Source organism: Triticum aestivum, chromosome 3B (genome assembly GCF_018294505.1).
Source record: "Triticum aestivum cultivar Chinese Spring chromosome 3B, IWGSC CS RefSeq v2.1, whole genome shotgun sequence".
Taxonomy (NCBI): Eukaryota; Viridiplantae; Streptophyta; class Magnoliopsida; order Poales; family Poaceae; genus Triticum; species Triticum aestivum.
The window spans coordinates 124,021,811-124,036,258 of NC_057801.1; the positions used below are offsets into that span (position 1 = coordinate 124,021,811).

A 14,448-nucleotide genomic window follows, 5' to 3' on the forward strand; every position below is an offset into this window, starting at 1 on the left:
GCCCCCCTCCCGAAAAAACCTGGCATACGCTTTGCCCCTGGTGCTATTGGTATTCAATAATGTGCGCCATATTTGATGCATACTAGAGAGCCATATGCACAAATCTAGGCGTCATGCCGTTCTGATGAGTGGGACCCGCTTACCCGGATTACCTAAATAGCTAAAATTGGGTTCAAAATGGAATTCTGGTTGTTAACTATGGTCCCAACAATCATAAAAGTTAAAATGTTGGTCAATGTATTATTATGTCATAGACACTCTTTTTATTTAGAAAGAACAATTTTCACCAGCTGTAAATAATAAAGCCCTTAATAACCAACAGTGCAACACAACACTCAATACATGAACAGCGGGATACAAAGGATCTGACAAAGCAGCAACAAAACAACATATTACCAAGCAGACACCAAGTGAAATATGGAGCACAACTTGTAGTCATGGGAGCAGAAATTTTACAATTCGTAAACTCTTCAGTTGAAGGTTTGTTTTTATTTTTAGGCTAGCTGAATGGCTTGATTAAGATTTTATCATATTATTACTCGAAACTAAATCAAGGATTTTAGGATACTTCCTTTGTGGAATAAAATACTGGATCCTCGAGTGGTCTCTTTTGTTGTTGCTTCATACGAGCAAATCAAATCAAGAACAAGGAAATTGCAAGAATATGCATTTCTATTCACTACCATTACACGTCTTCTGGACTTTCGTTACTTTATTTTCTTCTTGAATGCAATAGCTCTGATCCATGATCAAAGAACCGAAAACAAAAGGAAGAGGTTGTCTCAAGAGGGAGACTAGACGTGTCATCGCCATCAGTTGAGTGCTAGGCACAACAGTGCCTCACCGAAAGGACCCACCTGCCACTCGCCCCGGATTGGAGGGTGCCGCACAGTTGGCCGATAACATGTTCACCCTAGAGCTTGGAAGGAAGCTGACGTCGGGATCCCAAGGGGAGACCTCTGAGCATAACAACCATACTGAACCCAGCGATCGAGCTCACATTGAGAACACCACCGTCAAGGCCACGAAACCATCAATGAGAGAATAAGAAGCTACTGGGTGGGTCGATGAAGGAGAGAGACAATGCAGCGGGGAGGGGGGCAGGGGCAGATGATGAGGATCCGAGACCTAATCCGTAGGAAAATGTAACTATTTGTCCAAGTGCGTCGTGCGGCAAAGGTGACAAGGTAAGATTGACCTATGAAGGGCCATTTGAATTGATAAAGTGTTATTCAAAGTGGAAGTTTGGACACAAAATGTGGTTCAAAGAGTCACAAAAATTAAAATGTGGTTCCGTCTATGACTATGTCACAGATACACGATACAAACTTCAAATATAGCCATTTCATATATTCCTTGAGGACGTGCAACTTCTTCAAAACACGACAAAAATAGTCGTTGATTTTTCTCTCTCCACAAAATATATAGACATACGTACACCATGACTATATACACACAGGGGATGCCTTCCCTTGACTATACTCAGGGATTTAGTCAGATTAGGAACCACCGAAGACACATGCACAGAGGTGCGTCATGTATGAAAGAAACAGCACCGTTTCTAACGATAACAGGTTTAAAAATAGAGGAGCAGAAGAAATGGTGGCCAATAAGATAAGCACATGGCGGTTGGGGTCGACAGGAGCAGCAGCTCAAGCAAACCGCACGGTTTAGTCAACTGAAGCATCAGGGGAGGCGTCCTTCCTACCTAATTCCTATATGCTTTTTAATCCTTTCCCAAATGAATACAGCTAAGATACAAAGAAAACCGATGAGGCGATGAGAGAGGACCTCGCTGGACGACGCATCCGATCATGTGATCAGCGCCCAAGCCGTTTCAACGATCTGGTCAAAACTTTGGACCCTAGGGCTTGGATCATGCATGATTGAGATTTCCAGCACATTTTTCTTAAGGAAAGACCCCATGACTCCCCTTCGGCACATTATATTTAAGCGAATTTAAATCAATTCGCAGAAAACAAGGGGGTTTTGGCTCTTGCTTCCTCTAGGTGTTTGATGCTTGGAAGGCAATGCTATCTACTGCATCATCATCACCATCATCCTCTTCTTCGCCGGTCTTGGAAAATCTCCGCCCGCCCTTATTGTTTTTTGTGGCGTCGCGATTGGGAAATCAAACTCGCATTACCGACGATTGATTCTCGGTAGCTGTCAAATGTTGCTGGTACTAGCATTTCCATGGGCTACTGGGTCATGAGTAAGAATTTGCAAAGTCAGAAGGGGAGATCATCCATCTTCTATCTCTTGCAAGTCAGAGGTCTGGCACATGGACCGGATCAAGGGCACGGCCTATGGGAGCCGTTCTAGTGTAGTTTGGGCACAAAAGGAATAGTATCTGTTGGGATCTTCTTGCAGTTTGTGCATCAGAATACTCGAGGTCAACAATATGTCAGAAGTTATCGAAGTGTCAGATAATGGTGGATCTGTCTTAGCAAAGACTAGAGTTGAGGAGGACTAATAATGGACACGGTACAGCGAGAAGTCAATTGTCACAGCTCATACGTACCAATAAGACCTGCTTGTCATATTTAGATCATTGATTAATGGAGATTTTTACCGGAATAACTACGTTTTCTTGACCAAGATCAAGACTTGAACTAATGTTGGAATTCATGTGAAAAGGAAACCTTCAAAAGAGTAGAACTGGTAAAGTGCATCGGTATTTATTATATAAAGTGTTGGTACATATTCCCCTTTCTGCATAGAAACTTAAGAGTTTGGGTATTATTTGTAATTCCAAATGGCTAAAAGAGGTGATTATGATCGACGCGGATTTTTGGGACATGCGGCCACGCGATGCCGTAATCCAGTGCGTCCGTGAGCGCGTCGCGATTGCTATTTATTATAGCCACACTCGCAATACCTGGCACCTTATTAACCGGCTTTCTCGAATACATCGTCTATACGCCCAGGAAGTGGACCAGGCACATTAATTTTCGTATGGATACAGCCTTGGATGCTAGCAGCCCATGCCATGGTTCTGGCTAATCTGCCAGTTGGAGTTAATGCACACATCCTCATAATGTGATGTTTCAATGAATGGTAAATGCAAGTGATGTTGTGCAGTGTATTCAACTGCTCTCAATTACTGAATTCTAGCTGTTATGCATTGTTCCGTTGATGGATATGTCGTTCAGTGCATTCACACATCTGAAGAGATTGAGTGATGAACTGTATCAAAAATAATGAAAAAAATCACATGAACTACACTATTAGTGGAGCTTCCGGAGGAGAAGCAAAGTTCACTTAGTGAGCAGTTGGGATGGGGTACCACGTCCTAATAGTTCACCAAATGCACATGTGGTCTCATGTGGTTATTATCACATTTGTTTTTTGTTTTCTTAGCTCGACCATTATTGGTGTATGTTTATACAATACTCCAGCTTTGCACGCCTCGGTCCATCGCCACCTCTCAAAATGGTCTACTACCAATAATGTATCAAACGGTTGCATGTATGCATCATCATTATGAAATGTTTATTTTCCACGCGGTTGCTAACTACGCAAGCTCTAATTACCTCTACCCCATCATAGACACGGAAATAAGTATCTCACGTGCGATCGATAGAGATTTAATTGGACATCAAGACAACTCGAATGGCTCATGCACACCCATCAAGCCACCCAACCCCCTGCAACACATGGTCTTTAATATGTGCATTTACGTTTTGCAGGGGCAGCTGAGCGTATTCACTCCTCTGTTGTGTCTTTAATATGTGCATCACATGTGAGGAGGACATATCTAGTAATATGGGATCGCAGGTGCTACAATGCTCGAATGAATCCTGGACCGCTAGATCATATTCAGAGGGACATGATAAATACAAGGGTGATGACCAGCTCCTCTTTGGAGCAAAAAAAAAAGATGACCAGCTCCTCCACCGCAGAATATACCAAAAGCACCCTGGATTCTATACTTAATTAAGCCAAAGGGAATGGGAAGATGAGGATTTTCGGACCTCAATTTTGCCCATTGTTTATTTAGCAGGAGCATGCGTGAAATGATGCATGTAACCTTGTTATCACAAGAAAAAAAGTACGACACGCTCTACTGGTACAAACCATATACACATTCTAAAACTGTAGGTGTCAACTTAGAAAAAAAAAGTTGTGCATTTTAATTAACCACAACATTCACTCTATTAGATTCAGTCCCTCTTTAAGATAGCTGGAAATGCTTGCTTGTACATTCTGTACAAAAAAAACTGAGTTAGCTTCCGTGAAAGCAAATATAGCATGTACTAGGTCAGTTGTCCAACTGATTTCAGATTGTACAAGCTAGAACGTCACATGGAATATGTGAAGACCAACAGCGGAAAATGTTCATTTATAATAGTACTCTTTGTGGATTATCATAATTGACATTATATGCAAATTTACGGACTAGACATGCCAGGCTACTATTAGTGTTTCACGGACAAAGTAACCAAAAAATTACTAGATTTATTTTGTTGAACTTTTAGTAGTATAAAAGCAAAATACAGAGATGGCATAATTTCATATGGAGATTGCACAATAGCAAGACATGAGTGAAAACCAGGTTTAAACTTCTGTGTCTGGGCAATGAAACTAAGCCTTTTTTTCTGCCCGTAAGTGAAACCGAGGCTCATAAACTAGTACAGTACTGGTAGGAAAAGGGCCTTATGCTTAATTAATAACATGAATCAGAGTGTTTTTGTATATTCTCCTGTGTAGACCTGTGTAGAGGCTGCTCATCACGTGTGCCATCATCGCGTCCCTTCCAACATAATCGACAGGCCCATGATCCATCGGAGCATTGCATCACTTGAGTTGCGGTATCACCAGATATGTTGCCCGCATGTGGGCTGCCAGATAGTTGAATTATTGCCGTTGGGCTGCTGGGTGTGGGATTAATGCACGCGCTGCCTCGCAGGCCATGCACTGCATGTGTCAGGTGGAAATACACACGCTATATGGAATGCTATACAACCAAGCGAATTCCTTATACGGCCTGAGGGTATTAAAGCTGCACGCATCGCGCGGCAGCGTGCGGTGTGGATTTCGGACGCGCGTGGTGGCATGTCCACTCGTGATTTATCGTGATTATGATGGGCAATATTGTCAATGTGTAAATCTTCAGACCCATACGTGTTTTTGGCATATGCCATACCACAACTAACTCATAGCACTAATCGACATGCTTTGTTGTTATCGGTAACGAAACCAGTCAAGACCAGTCGGTCATCAATCTTAGTTGCTCTCTGGTAAAATAACTGCAACTGCTGTATAACATTCCACTTAACAAAATGCAGACATCGAAATCAAAATCTGAACAGTTGAGCATCAGTGCATCACATTGTTGATTTCTGGAGTGTAATGACAGCACATTATGATCTCCATTTGGGAAACAAGAAGAAACCAGCACAGTCAAGCTTGGATCACTTTGTTTAGCTAATCACCTAACCTAAACAAGTAACATAACAACACTTGGCCTTTCATCTCTAGACTGAAATGGCTGGTATGGTAAAGACAAACATGTAGATGCACCACCCCATCAGGCTAGATTACCTGCTCATACTAGTTCAATTAAATACACGGTGCGTCGTGGCACATATCATAGAGTGGTCTGGACGTGTAATTAACTGAGTTGTTAGCAAATTGGTTAAGATGTGATGCTGATAGTAGCTTACTTGCCAATATTCATTATACAGCATATGAAAGCAGACAATTGTTTGACCTAGCTGTTGATCAATCAAAATGAAGTAAACCTAAACGGGGGACTGCGTGACCCTCACTATTCCTCCGTCAAAGGGTTCAGACAAATAATGCAGCACAATGACTCACAATGAAGATGAAATGTTAACCTCTGTTGACTTTTCTGGATCGGTGCCAGGATTTTCTTGAGGAACGATCCAGAAGAGTATAATCAACTAGTAAAATTTTGTGAAGATAACATGTAGTGTATGTTAAATGTTAGGTAAAGCATAGGCATGACAGCAGACGCATGTCAATATGATGTGTCTGTACTCATAGTTCTGACTTCTGAATTACTGACCTGAGTTCCTATGCGCTAAATGATAGCAAAGTTTGCCGAATTCATCCCGGCGTGCCAATTCGCATAGACTATTCTGTTATGGCACTGACATCACCCCAATATTTTGGTCTTCTGGCCACGATACATCGGTGGTTAACTCGATAGGCCTGGTTTAATGCACATGTAATCATCATTAGCGAGAAAGGCGGAAATGAGCTAAGAGATAAGTCTGTATTAGGTGGTTTCCAGGAAATGGCCCGGTTCAACTTGTCTCCGCAGCACACAAGGATGAGTCCTCTTCACACTTACTTGACACTGACTCCCTAAAGCTAAAGGGCAGTGACAAAAAGGCATATTCGCAGTGGTACACTAAAATATTAGAAGTAACTTTTTGTCCCCATGTTGATCTTCAGGCTGAGCTCAGCCTCCATTCTCAAAAAGAGTATCCTCCAAGCAGATACTGCCATTATATGCACTATTAGCACGAAGCACGGAGCAGATACTAAAGCAAAACCATTCTCTAGTGAAATAGTGGTAGGAGGCTGCAACTCTCACAAGTATTCCTTTTATTTTTACAAGAAAGCATGTCAGGAAAATCCTTGTAGGAAAAACTCAAGATTGATTTGAGACATGCGAAGAAAATATGCTCTACCAAACGGAGAGGTAGAACAGAGTTATGCTCTACCAAGTTAATATGCAAAGCCAAAAAATAGAGATCACTAAACCATGGAAAGATGGTTTCTTCTCAAGTCTACTTGGAAAAGCATGAGAAAAATGACAGCTTGTCCGCATCTAAGATGATACTTCTCCTTAACAGCCTAGGAAAGTCTCATAGGAAGTAAACCCAAAGACATTCTTATGCCAATCAACTTCAAGATTGCACGTTGTACCAGTGCAACTGGTTCCACTGCATAACTAATTAGATTTGTCACATATAAATGCCAAAGATAACAAGATTACTGGTTCAAATGTCAACTGCATACAGTAGGGGCGAGAAAAAGCAAAGACAATTCGGTCACACCAACGATTTTTCCATGGAGAAGATAGATGACTATAATCATAATAGAGACTCACCTCTGTCCTTAGCAATAGAGCCGCCGGGTTTGTAGCGTGTAAACACCTTGCATTGGCAACTTGGAGTGCGACATTGCTGACTTCAACGTACTGCAGGTTAAACTGAGTTCTCCCTTATCTCCAGTGACCATGTTTGACATTGTAACTGAATATAATACAGCAGTAACTGTGCTGGAATTCAGAGAGTATTCACACTGAAGCCTGACTTCAACCTAGGTTACCTTCATGTATAAGAAACAGTCCACCCCAAAAATTAGTACTCCCTCCAATCCATATTAATTGTCGCTCATTTAGTACAATAACATTGTATTGGAGGGAGTACCAATTTTGATGAATTTCGATATAAAAAAAGGTGGCAATGCAATATGTATGTATGACCAGCCCATTCTTTGAAAGGTTATACAAGTCAAAGCCCTTTGTGCTAGACTAGAGTGGGGGGTAAAGTCTTCTGCCTATTTTGTGTCCAATGCGGTAAAATCGAGATCTCCAGGTTGCCTCATAATTTGACTATTAACTATTTGATTTACAAGTTTGATGTGATTAACAGAGAGTTTGCACTGCTGCTTTCCCATCAGCAATAGTTTGCCAAAACAGGAAAGTGATAGTCTTCTCAAACTTCACATCGTGTACAACAGTTCATCAGACTTTTCTTCAAAAACATTCAACTTGTTTTTGTCTTGATCATTGATCGCAACACCTGAGGCCATCAGACTTCTCTAGAGATATGCAGGAAGAGAATGAACTGCTCCGCATCTGATACATTCCATGAGGACAGGGATAGACTGAATCACAGATAAACTGCAGCATGTCTTGTATCTGAACTTGCATGCTGCATATTCTCTCTCAAAAAAAAAATGCATGCTGCATAAGTCCATAACAGGTAATATCTTATACTCGTGGGATATGATTCATGATCTATGAGAATATCTTACAATGGTAATATGATTGTCAACACATGTGCTACTGGACTTCTGCATATATGTTCAGTAGCACTATAACTGCCCTTCAGAGGAATACTGCAGGGAACAGGCCTCAATTTTTGAGAAACTCAACCTAATCCACTGTAATTCTATGGTGAAGAGAACAACATGACTATCCTGTCATCACTAGTTATACAAAGGCTCATGTTGATGTATGTAGCTTTCTTGAGAAAAAACAGTATGTATGTAGCTACAGATGATGCCTTACAAGCAAATTGCCAAGGCAGTATCCTTCCTGCATGCATGATACAGGCCCATTTGCAAAGACGCTCCCTTATTTTCAATAAACATTAGCATGGAGAGGCTAAGAGACAGATGTGCACCAGCTTAGCATAAGGGCTGAGCTCTCAAAATCTCATCTTGTATGCAATGCTACCTCTTTGTTAATAATTTACGCTAGTTTTCATCATCATATTCTTGAGATCCCCAGAACTTGGAAACCTCCTTGCCAGGTAAAGCTACAGGAACTGAGGATCTCAGAAAGTCCTGGTAGTGTAACAGGCTGCCTCTGGTAGAACTACTCCCTGCGGTGACAATCCTACACCCGTCCACGGCCATGGCTGACACTGTGCTTCTCCCTCCTGATTTAACAGGCTCGTCGCAACTCAATCTGTTCACCAAGTGGCCCGTCCGGGTTTCCCAGACATGGACCTGACCATCCCATGGTGCGCCCATCACTACCTTGTATGGATCCAAGTGAAGCAACGTCACAGGACCATCTGAATGCAGTTCTGCGACTGTGTGCTTGAGTTCTTGAGACTTACGAATATCCCACAGAAGAGCCCTGTCCAGCAAATAATGATAGATAGGTAAGGTTTGCAACACAGTCGAAGCTAGAAGCTCAATGTTTGAAACTGGAAAGCACTGGTTGTACAGATTGTGAGCTTACTTGTCTTTTATGCCCGTGCATATTAGCCATTCAGAGGGCAGCATCTCACAAGAAAGTATTCTTTGGTTACGAAGTTCAAGAACAGAAGCCTTCTTCATCGTCCTCAAATCAATTGCTGTCACTTCGGATCCAGCAGCAATGTAACAAAGGGATTCGTAGCATTTGATTGCAATCGGTGGACCACTTGAGTTAAGATGAGCACCCCCAACACAAGATGATGAGACACTGGAAGGAGGTGCCATTGTGTCCCACACTTTCACCTGAGATGCAGTATAACAACATGAAAAGCAACATACAAACAATAGAGCTTAACATGAGCATCAAATGGCTTAGTTGTGGACCACACAGAATATGTTAAACAATATTACTCCTATTAATGTAATACTTCAGATAAAGTTTTCTTCGATGTTCTATTACCTTTGTATCTTTGGAACTGCTGACCAGCAGGGAGGATTTATGCCTGAAGAGCAAAGAAGAAGCTCAATGATCGTGCTGATGGATCATAATTTAAGAAACCTTAGAAAGTATAGGAACCTTGCAACTGTACAAAAGCCAACAAAATGCTTTCCAGTTTGATAAATGGTGCATTTGCACACAAAGAAATAGCCGACTAAGAGTAGAATAAGTTCCATTCAGATGGTTTGACAGTACGTACCAAGCAACAGACAAATGTGACAGTGTTTTTTCATGCCCATGCAAAGTTGATATTAGAGGGTGTTTCTTTGCTCTTGTATTCATAGACCAAAGGCGAATGGTGCAGTCTTCACCACCAGTTGCGAGTATTTTACATTCACCGTCATCAAGCAATTTGTCAGCCAGAGCAGTAACAGGTCCTGAATGGCCCTTGTAACAGCGTGATTGGCCCTACATAAAAAGGTTATAAAATCACGCTTAGCACTAGCTTCTCAAGGAGTTAGATATATAGCCTTTCAAAAACATACCCCACCGAGATGTGTTATTGTGACTGAATATGTTAGCTAACCATCACATTATTTGTAACGATAATTTAGATGCATGACTGTAAATTGACCAGATTTTATAATGACACTGCAAGGTTTCAACTTCATGAAATGCCATGCAGAGTTGCCATATTTATAAGCATGTCATTGACCGAAGAATTTCACTAGTATTGGATAAAAATGTCTCTGTCTCCTACCACCTCACCACCTTCCTGCTGCAGCACCTTCTCTCCAGCTCACCTTGCTGTCTCTGCAAGTTGTGTGGAGCACGACGCCATCTCTCCGCCCCCCTGCTCTTCGGGTCAGGGCTAATCTCAACAAATATGTACTCAGACACATGACGTGTGTGGCAAGGATGAGCCCTATGGCCATGTGTAATGCACTGACAGAGGTCAGGCCCTGAGTATGGAGGTTGAGGCGAGTGGGACAAGAAAGCCCATGTTGCACGAGGGAAGAGGAACATGAAGAGGACGATTGAGAAGAAAGAGGATCCGCAGGGACATAAATGTCCAATTTGAGGTAAATTTGGACGAATGTGGTATTTCTGTTTACGCTACAAGCCTACAACTCTATATAGGAACATATCGAAGCAGAAACTGCGTGTTGGCATTTCCAACTGGGCACTTCAAAAGGGCATATATCCAAATATTCCTATTTATATACCTCGTGACCAGGAAGAGGCTGATCTTGGGAAGGAAAGACACACTAGGATGTATGGCACAGCAGCATGTTGGAGGCTCATGTGTAATTTCATGTCGAAAATTCCATACATGCAGTCAGCCAGGTTGGACAAGGAATGGAGGCTACTGCATAATGGTTCCAGTCCCTAGAATATCAGATTGGGACTATGTATGTCCTTCCATATGAGTTTAAGCAGATTAGATCTACTTTATCTCTTGTTAGTTTACAGCAGGTTAGATCCTGCTTTGTCTCTAGCAGCCAGTATTACATAAGCGGCATCCCTCTTAACCAGAATTTCCTTCTCCATCCTCAGTTCCTCACCCCTCTTAACTAGGTCTCCTGGTTACCATGCTTGAGTACCACTTTCTCACCGGCAACTAATCCAGGGAATGAGGGGCAGACAAGGCAGAGTAAGGGGTACTGCCGCATAACTTTGTTAGTAGTTAGTGAGGTTGGCATAGAGTTAAACGGGAGGCCAGGGTATACAGTGGCCGCTTCACAATGTCATGAATAGATACCACAAGCACAAAACAAGGAAACTGAAGCAATTGCAGAAGAGAAAAGGAAGCACGTATTATTATTTTCATATTTGAATGAGACAAAGAGCAACCAATGTCCATCTAACACTAATATTTTTTTCTGTATCATTTTAATAACTATATTTTACAGTCATTCAATGACCGTGAGTAATACTCCCTCCATTCACAATTATAAGATGTTTTGAATATTTCAATATGGACTACATATGGACTGAAATGAGTGAACAGTGCGTCTATATACATCTGAATCAGAAAAACGTTAGAACATCTTATAATTGTGAATGGAGGGAGTAGCAGTTAGTTTCTGTTTTTTATTATTCCTGTTTCAAGTACCTCTGCACTCATGCACAAAGTCAGTGATGTCATCATGAATGGTCATGTTGTATCCTCACAAAAAAAAAGAACATACTCCCTCTGTAAAGAAATATAAGAGCATTTAGATCACTGCTTTAGTGATCTAAACGCTCTTATGTTTCTTTACGGAGGGAGTACATGTTGTATCAACAGGGTAATGTAACGTAGAAATGAGGTACCTTCCAGCAAAGACGGACTGTTCTATCCGTGCTTGAAGTGACTAATGCCTTTTCATTTCTATGTGCATCACTTCGATGCAACGGGGTGTCGATTAGCGGGAATAATCTGCAAAATGAACATAATAAGGCATTCCTATCTCTGCGACTTTCAGCAGGCATTAGTGAAAAGCCAATCACAGATAGAACTGTGAAACAATAAAAGTTTAAATTGTGAAATGAGGATACTGTATCCCAAACATAAACCAGCTAGTAATCATGAAAATGATTTGCAACAATTCCTCTCTGCTAGGAAAGAAGAAAATTAAGTAAAAGAAATGATACTGTAACAAGACGATAATGAAGTAAAAAAAATGACATTGTCACCAAGACGTAACACAAACAAATCTACAAAGTCCGAAGATATAACCAAGGTACTAACTGAAGTGAAGTTACCTATTTGTTTAACAAATGGAAGCAAAAATAAAGCAAAATAATATATAAAGTCAGATGATGTCATTTGGTTCCAAGTAACATGTCAGTCATAACATCCTACTATACCGAACATAAGATGTTTAGTAAATGGGCATTATATAGTTTCATGCACCAACCACTAGAACCAAAAGTACAAACTGATGGAGAAGGTTGGGCAATTCATATATACTTCAAAATCCCTCTCACATGTGGCATGGGCAGAAAGAAAGCAAAGCAATTTATTTATTAAAATTGCAGAAGTCGAGACTTGAACCCAAGATGAGAATGAAGTAAAAATAAATCTACAAAATCTGAAGATATACCAATGTACTGAGACTGAATGAAGTTGCCTATTTTTCTAACAAATGGAAGCAAAGATATAAAGCGAGCCTAATACATTAAAAGTCAGATGAGGTCATTTTGTTCCAAATAACATGTCAGTCATAACATCCTACTAAATTCAGAAACTTTCATTATGCGAGGATTCAAGAGTCTTGTCCAAGACATAAAGTGGGGATCAGTCTTAAATCCTAACATCCGTTAGCAGAGAAATGTACTATCTTTGATATTATTATAGGAATAGAAAAGAAGGATTCAATGGTCACCCCTTGATTCCCCACAGGGTTGAGTACATGAAACTGACCCCCCAAAAAAAAAAACCTTGAACATCAGATAAGCTGACTAAAAAGTAACAAGATCTACAAATGTCTAAAGAGCAATTGTTATTTGCTTTATGGTTACCTCATACAAGTGATCCTCGCGCTATGGGTCCTGTAGGTTTCCACTAATTCCATGTCCAGGCCAAGCCTCAATCTTTTGACTACTGGCCCCTGCACAGAGGAAATTGCACAGCATATGTTGCTTAGCACAAATAAGCTTTGGATACTGCAACAACCTGTGTTGCTTAAGCAGAAGAGCAAATCTGCTATATTAAAAACACATAATACTGTTGCATTTCACTCACTTGAGAGAACCAAACACCATTCCTATCAAGCATTAGATGGCTTGGTGTCAGCTCCGTGGGATCTAGATAATAAATAGATGATAAGGGATCATCAAATTTCATTTGATGCACTTCAGTGTGCCTCCGAATGTATAGTTCTCTAATCCCCAAAGCTTCACGAGACACTTGTTGAAACGGCCATTGCCCCCTAAGTGTTCAAATAGTTATGACGCAATGAATAAGTGGGCAGTCAGATACATGTGTAGTTTACAAAGTCTCAAAATACTATATAGTATAAACTCAAACATTAGACAGTTATGTGAGTTCAGAAAAGGATTACACAACATTGATCAACTCGTAGAAACTGTAAAACTTGATGCAAAGCATAACCATCAAGCATTTAAAGTGGCATCCACGTAAAAGAAACATTAGCTGCCTGTCACTTTCAAATTGCATGGACCTTATTAAATAAAGTTCATATTGTGTAGACAGTGACAATTCCTCCACCGACATAATAGCTTTGTCCAATAAACTACCAAAAACTACTTTTCCTTAAAAAGAATAGTCCAACGGAGTCAGAATATAAGTCATTTTGAATTGTATGAGTCCAATATTTCTAGGTTTGGCTCTAGAATGAAAAAATAACTAGAACCAACAACATCAAATTGATATCTTCAACATGTAATAGATAGACGTTCATAATGTATGATAGTACCTGAAACCCTAAGATCGAGCTCACTCTTAATGTACAAGCCGCTCTCTTTTTATGTGAAACAACATTTTTAAATTCAACTTCAAATTGTCCAAAAAAAACACCTTGAAAACTGTGTCAATATCCAAAAAAACACTATTGTAACGACCATAGGGAGTATACCATAAACACCAACACTGTTGCTCCATATTTCAAATATTCTACTTTGCTGGAGAGATACAAATCAGAAGATTGATAAGTCTGCAGCTTGCAATCCCAACAACCAAGACAACTAATAAAGTGCCACTAAATCTGTGGACCCGCGAACCCTCTGACAGTCTTATGATCAAGTTTGGCTATATCAAATGCCAACCAATCATACAACAATGAAGATGAAAGTCATTCTGAAAAATGACAGTATCTATTCTCCTCCCTTTCAGTGCAGTGCATCCCAACAATTAATGTACTGTTCAATCCAGGCTTCCTCAGCCTAGCTAACACCAAACCAGATGTTGTCCCATGCTTAACTCTATCTGCTCAAACAAGAAAATCATAGCAGAGGTTCATAATTTTCCAGTCCAAACCGTCGTCCCGCACCTAGTAACGCTGCAAATCATTTTCCCCAATTTTTTAGCCCCACAATAGCTTTGAAGTCCCAATCATAACAGGAAACCGATCATTTGTAAACTGTAGACA

At 40.6% G+C, this 14,448-nt stretch overlaps 1 protein-coding gene across 1 annotated transcript in view; it reads right to left on the reverse strand.

The window, feature by feature from the left end:
• Positions 1 to 7,953: 7,953 nt before the first annotated feature.
• LOC123068939 (ribosome assembly protein 4) overlaps positions 7,954 to 14,448 on the reverse strand; it is a 7,310-nt gene continuing 815 nt past the window's right edge. The window contains exons 2-8 of the mRNA XM_044491642.1: positions 13,083 to 13,269; positions 12,860 to 12,948; positions 11,669 to 11,774; positions 9,612 to 9,820; positions 9,374 to 9,416; positions 8,957 to 9,216; positions 7,954 to 8,851 (exon numbers count right to left, since the gene is read on the reverse strand). Of these exons, the coding sequence (XP_044347577.1) occupies positions 8,464 to 8,851; positions 8,957 to 9,216; positions 9,374 to 9,416; positions 9,612 to 9,820; positions 11,669 to 11,774; positions 12,860 to 12,948; positions 13,083 to 13,269 (1,282 nt within the window). The 3' untranslated portion in view covers positions 7,954 to 8,463. The remainder of the gene's footprint in view (positions 8,852 to 8,956; positions 9,217 to 9,373; positions 9,417 to 9,611; positions 9,821 to 11,668; positions 11,775 to 12,859; positions 12,949 to 13,082; positions 13,270 to 14,448) is intronic.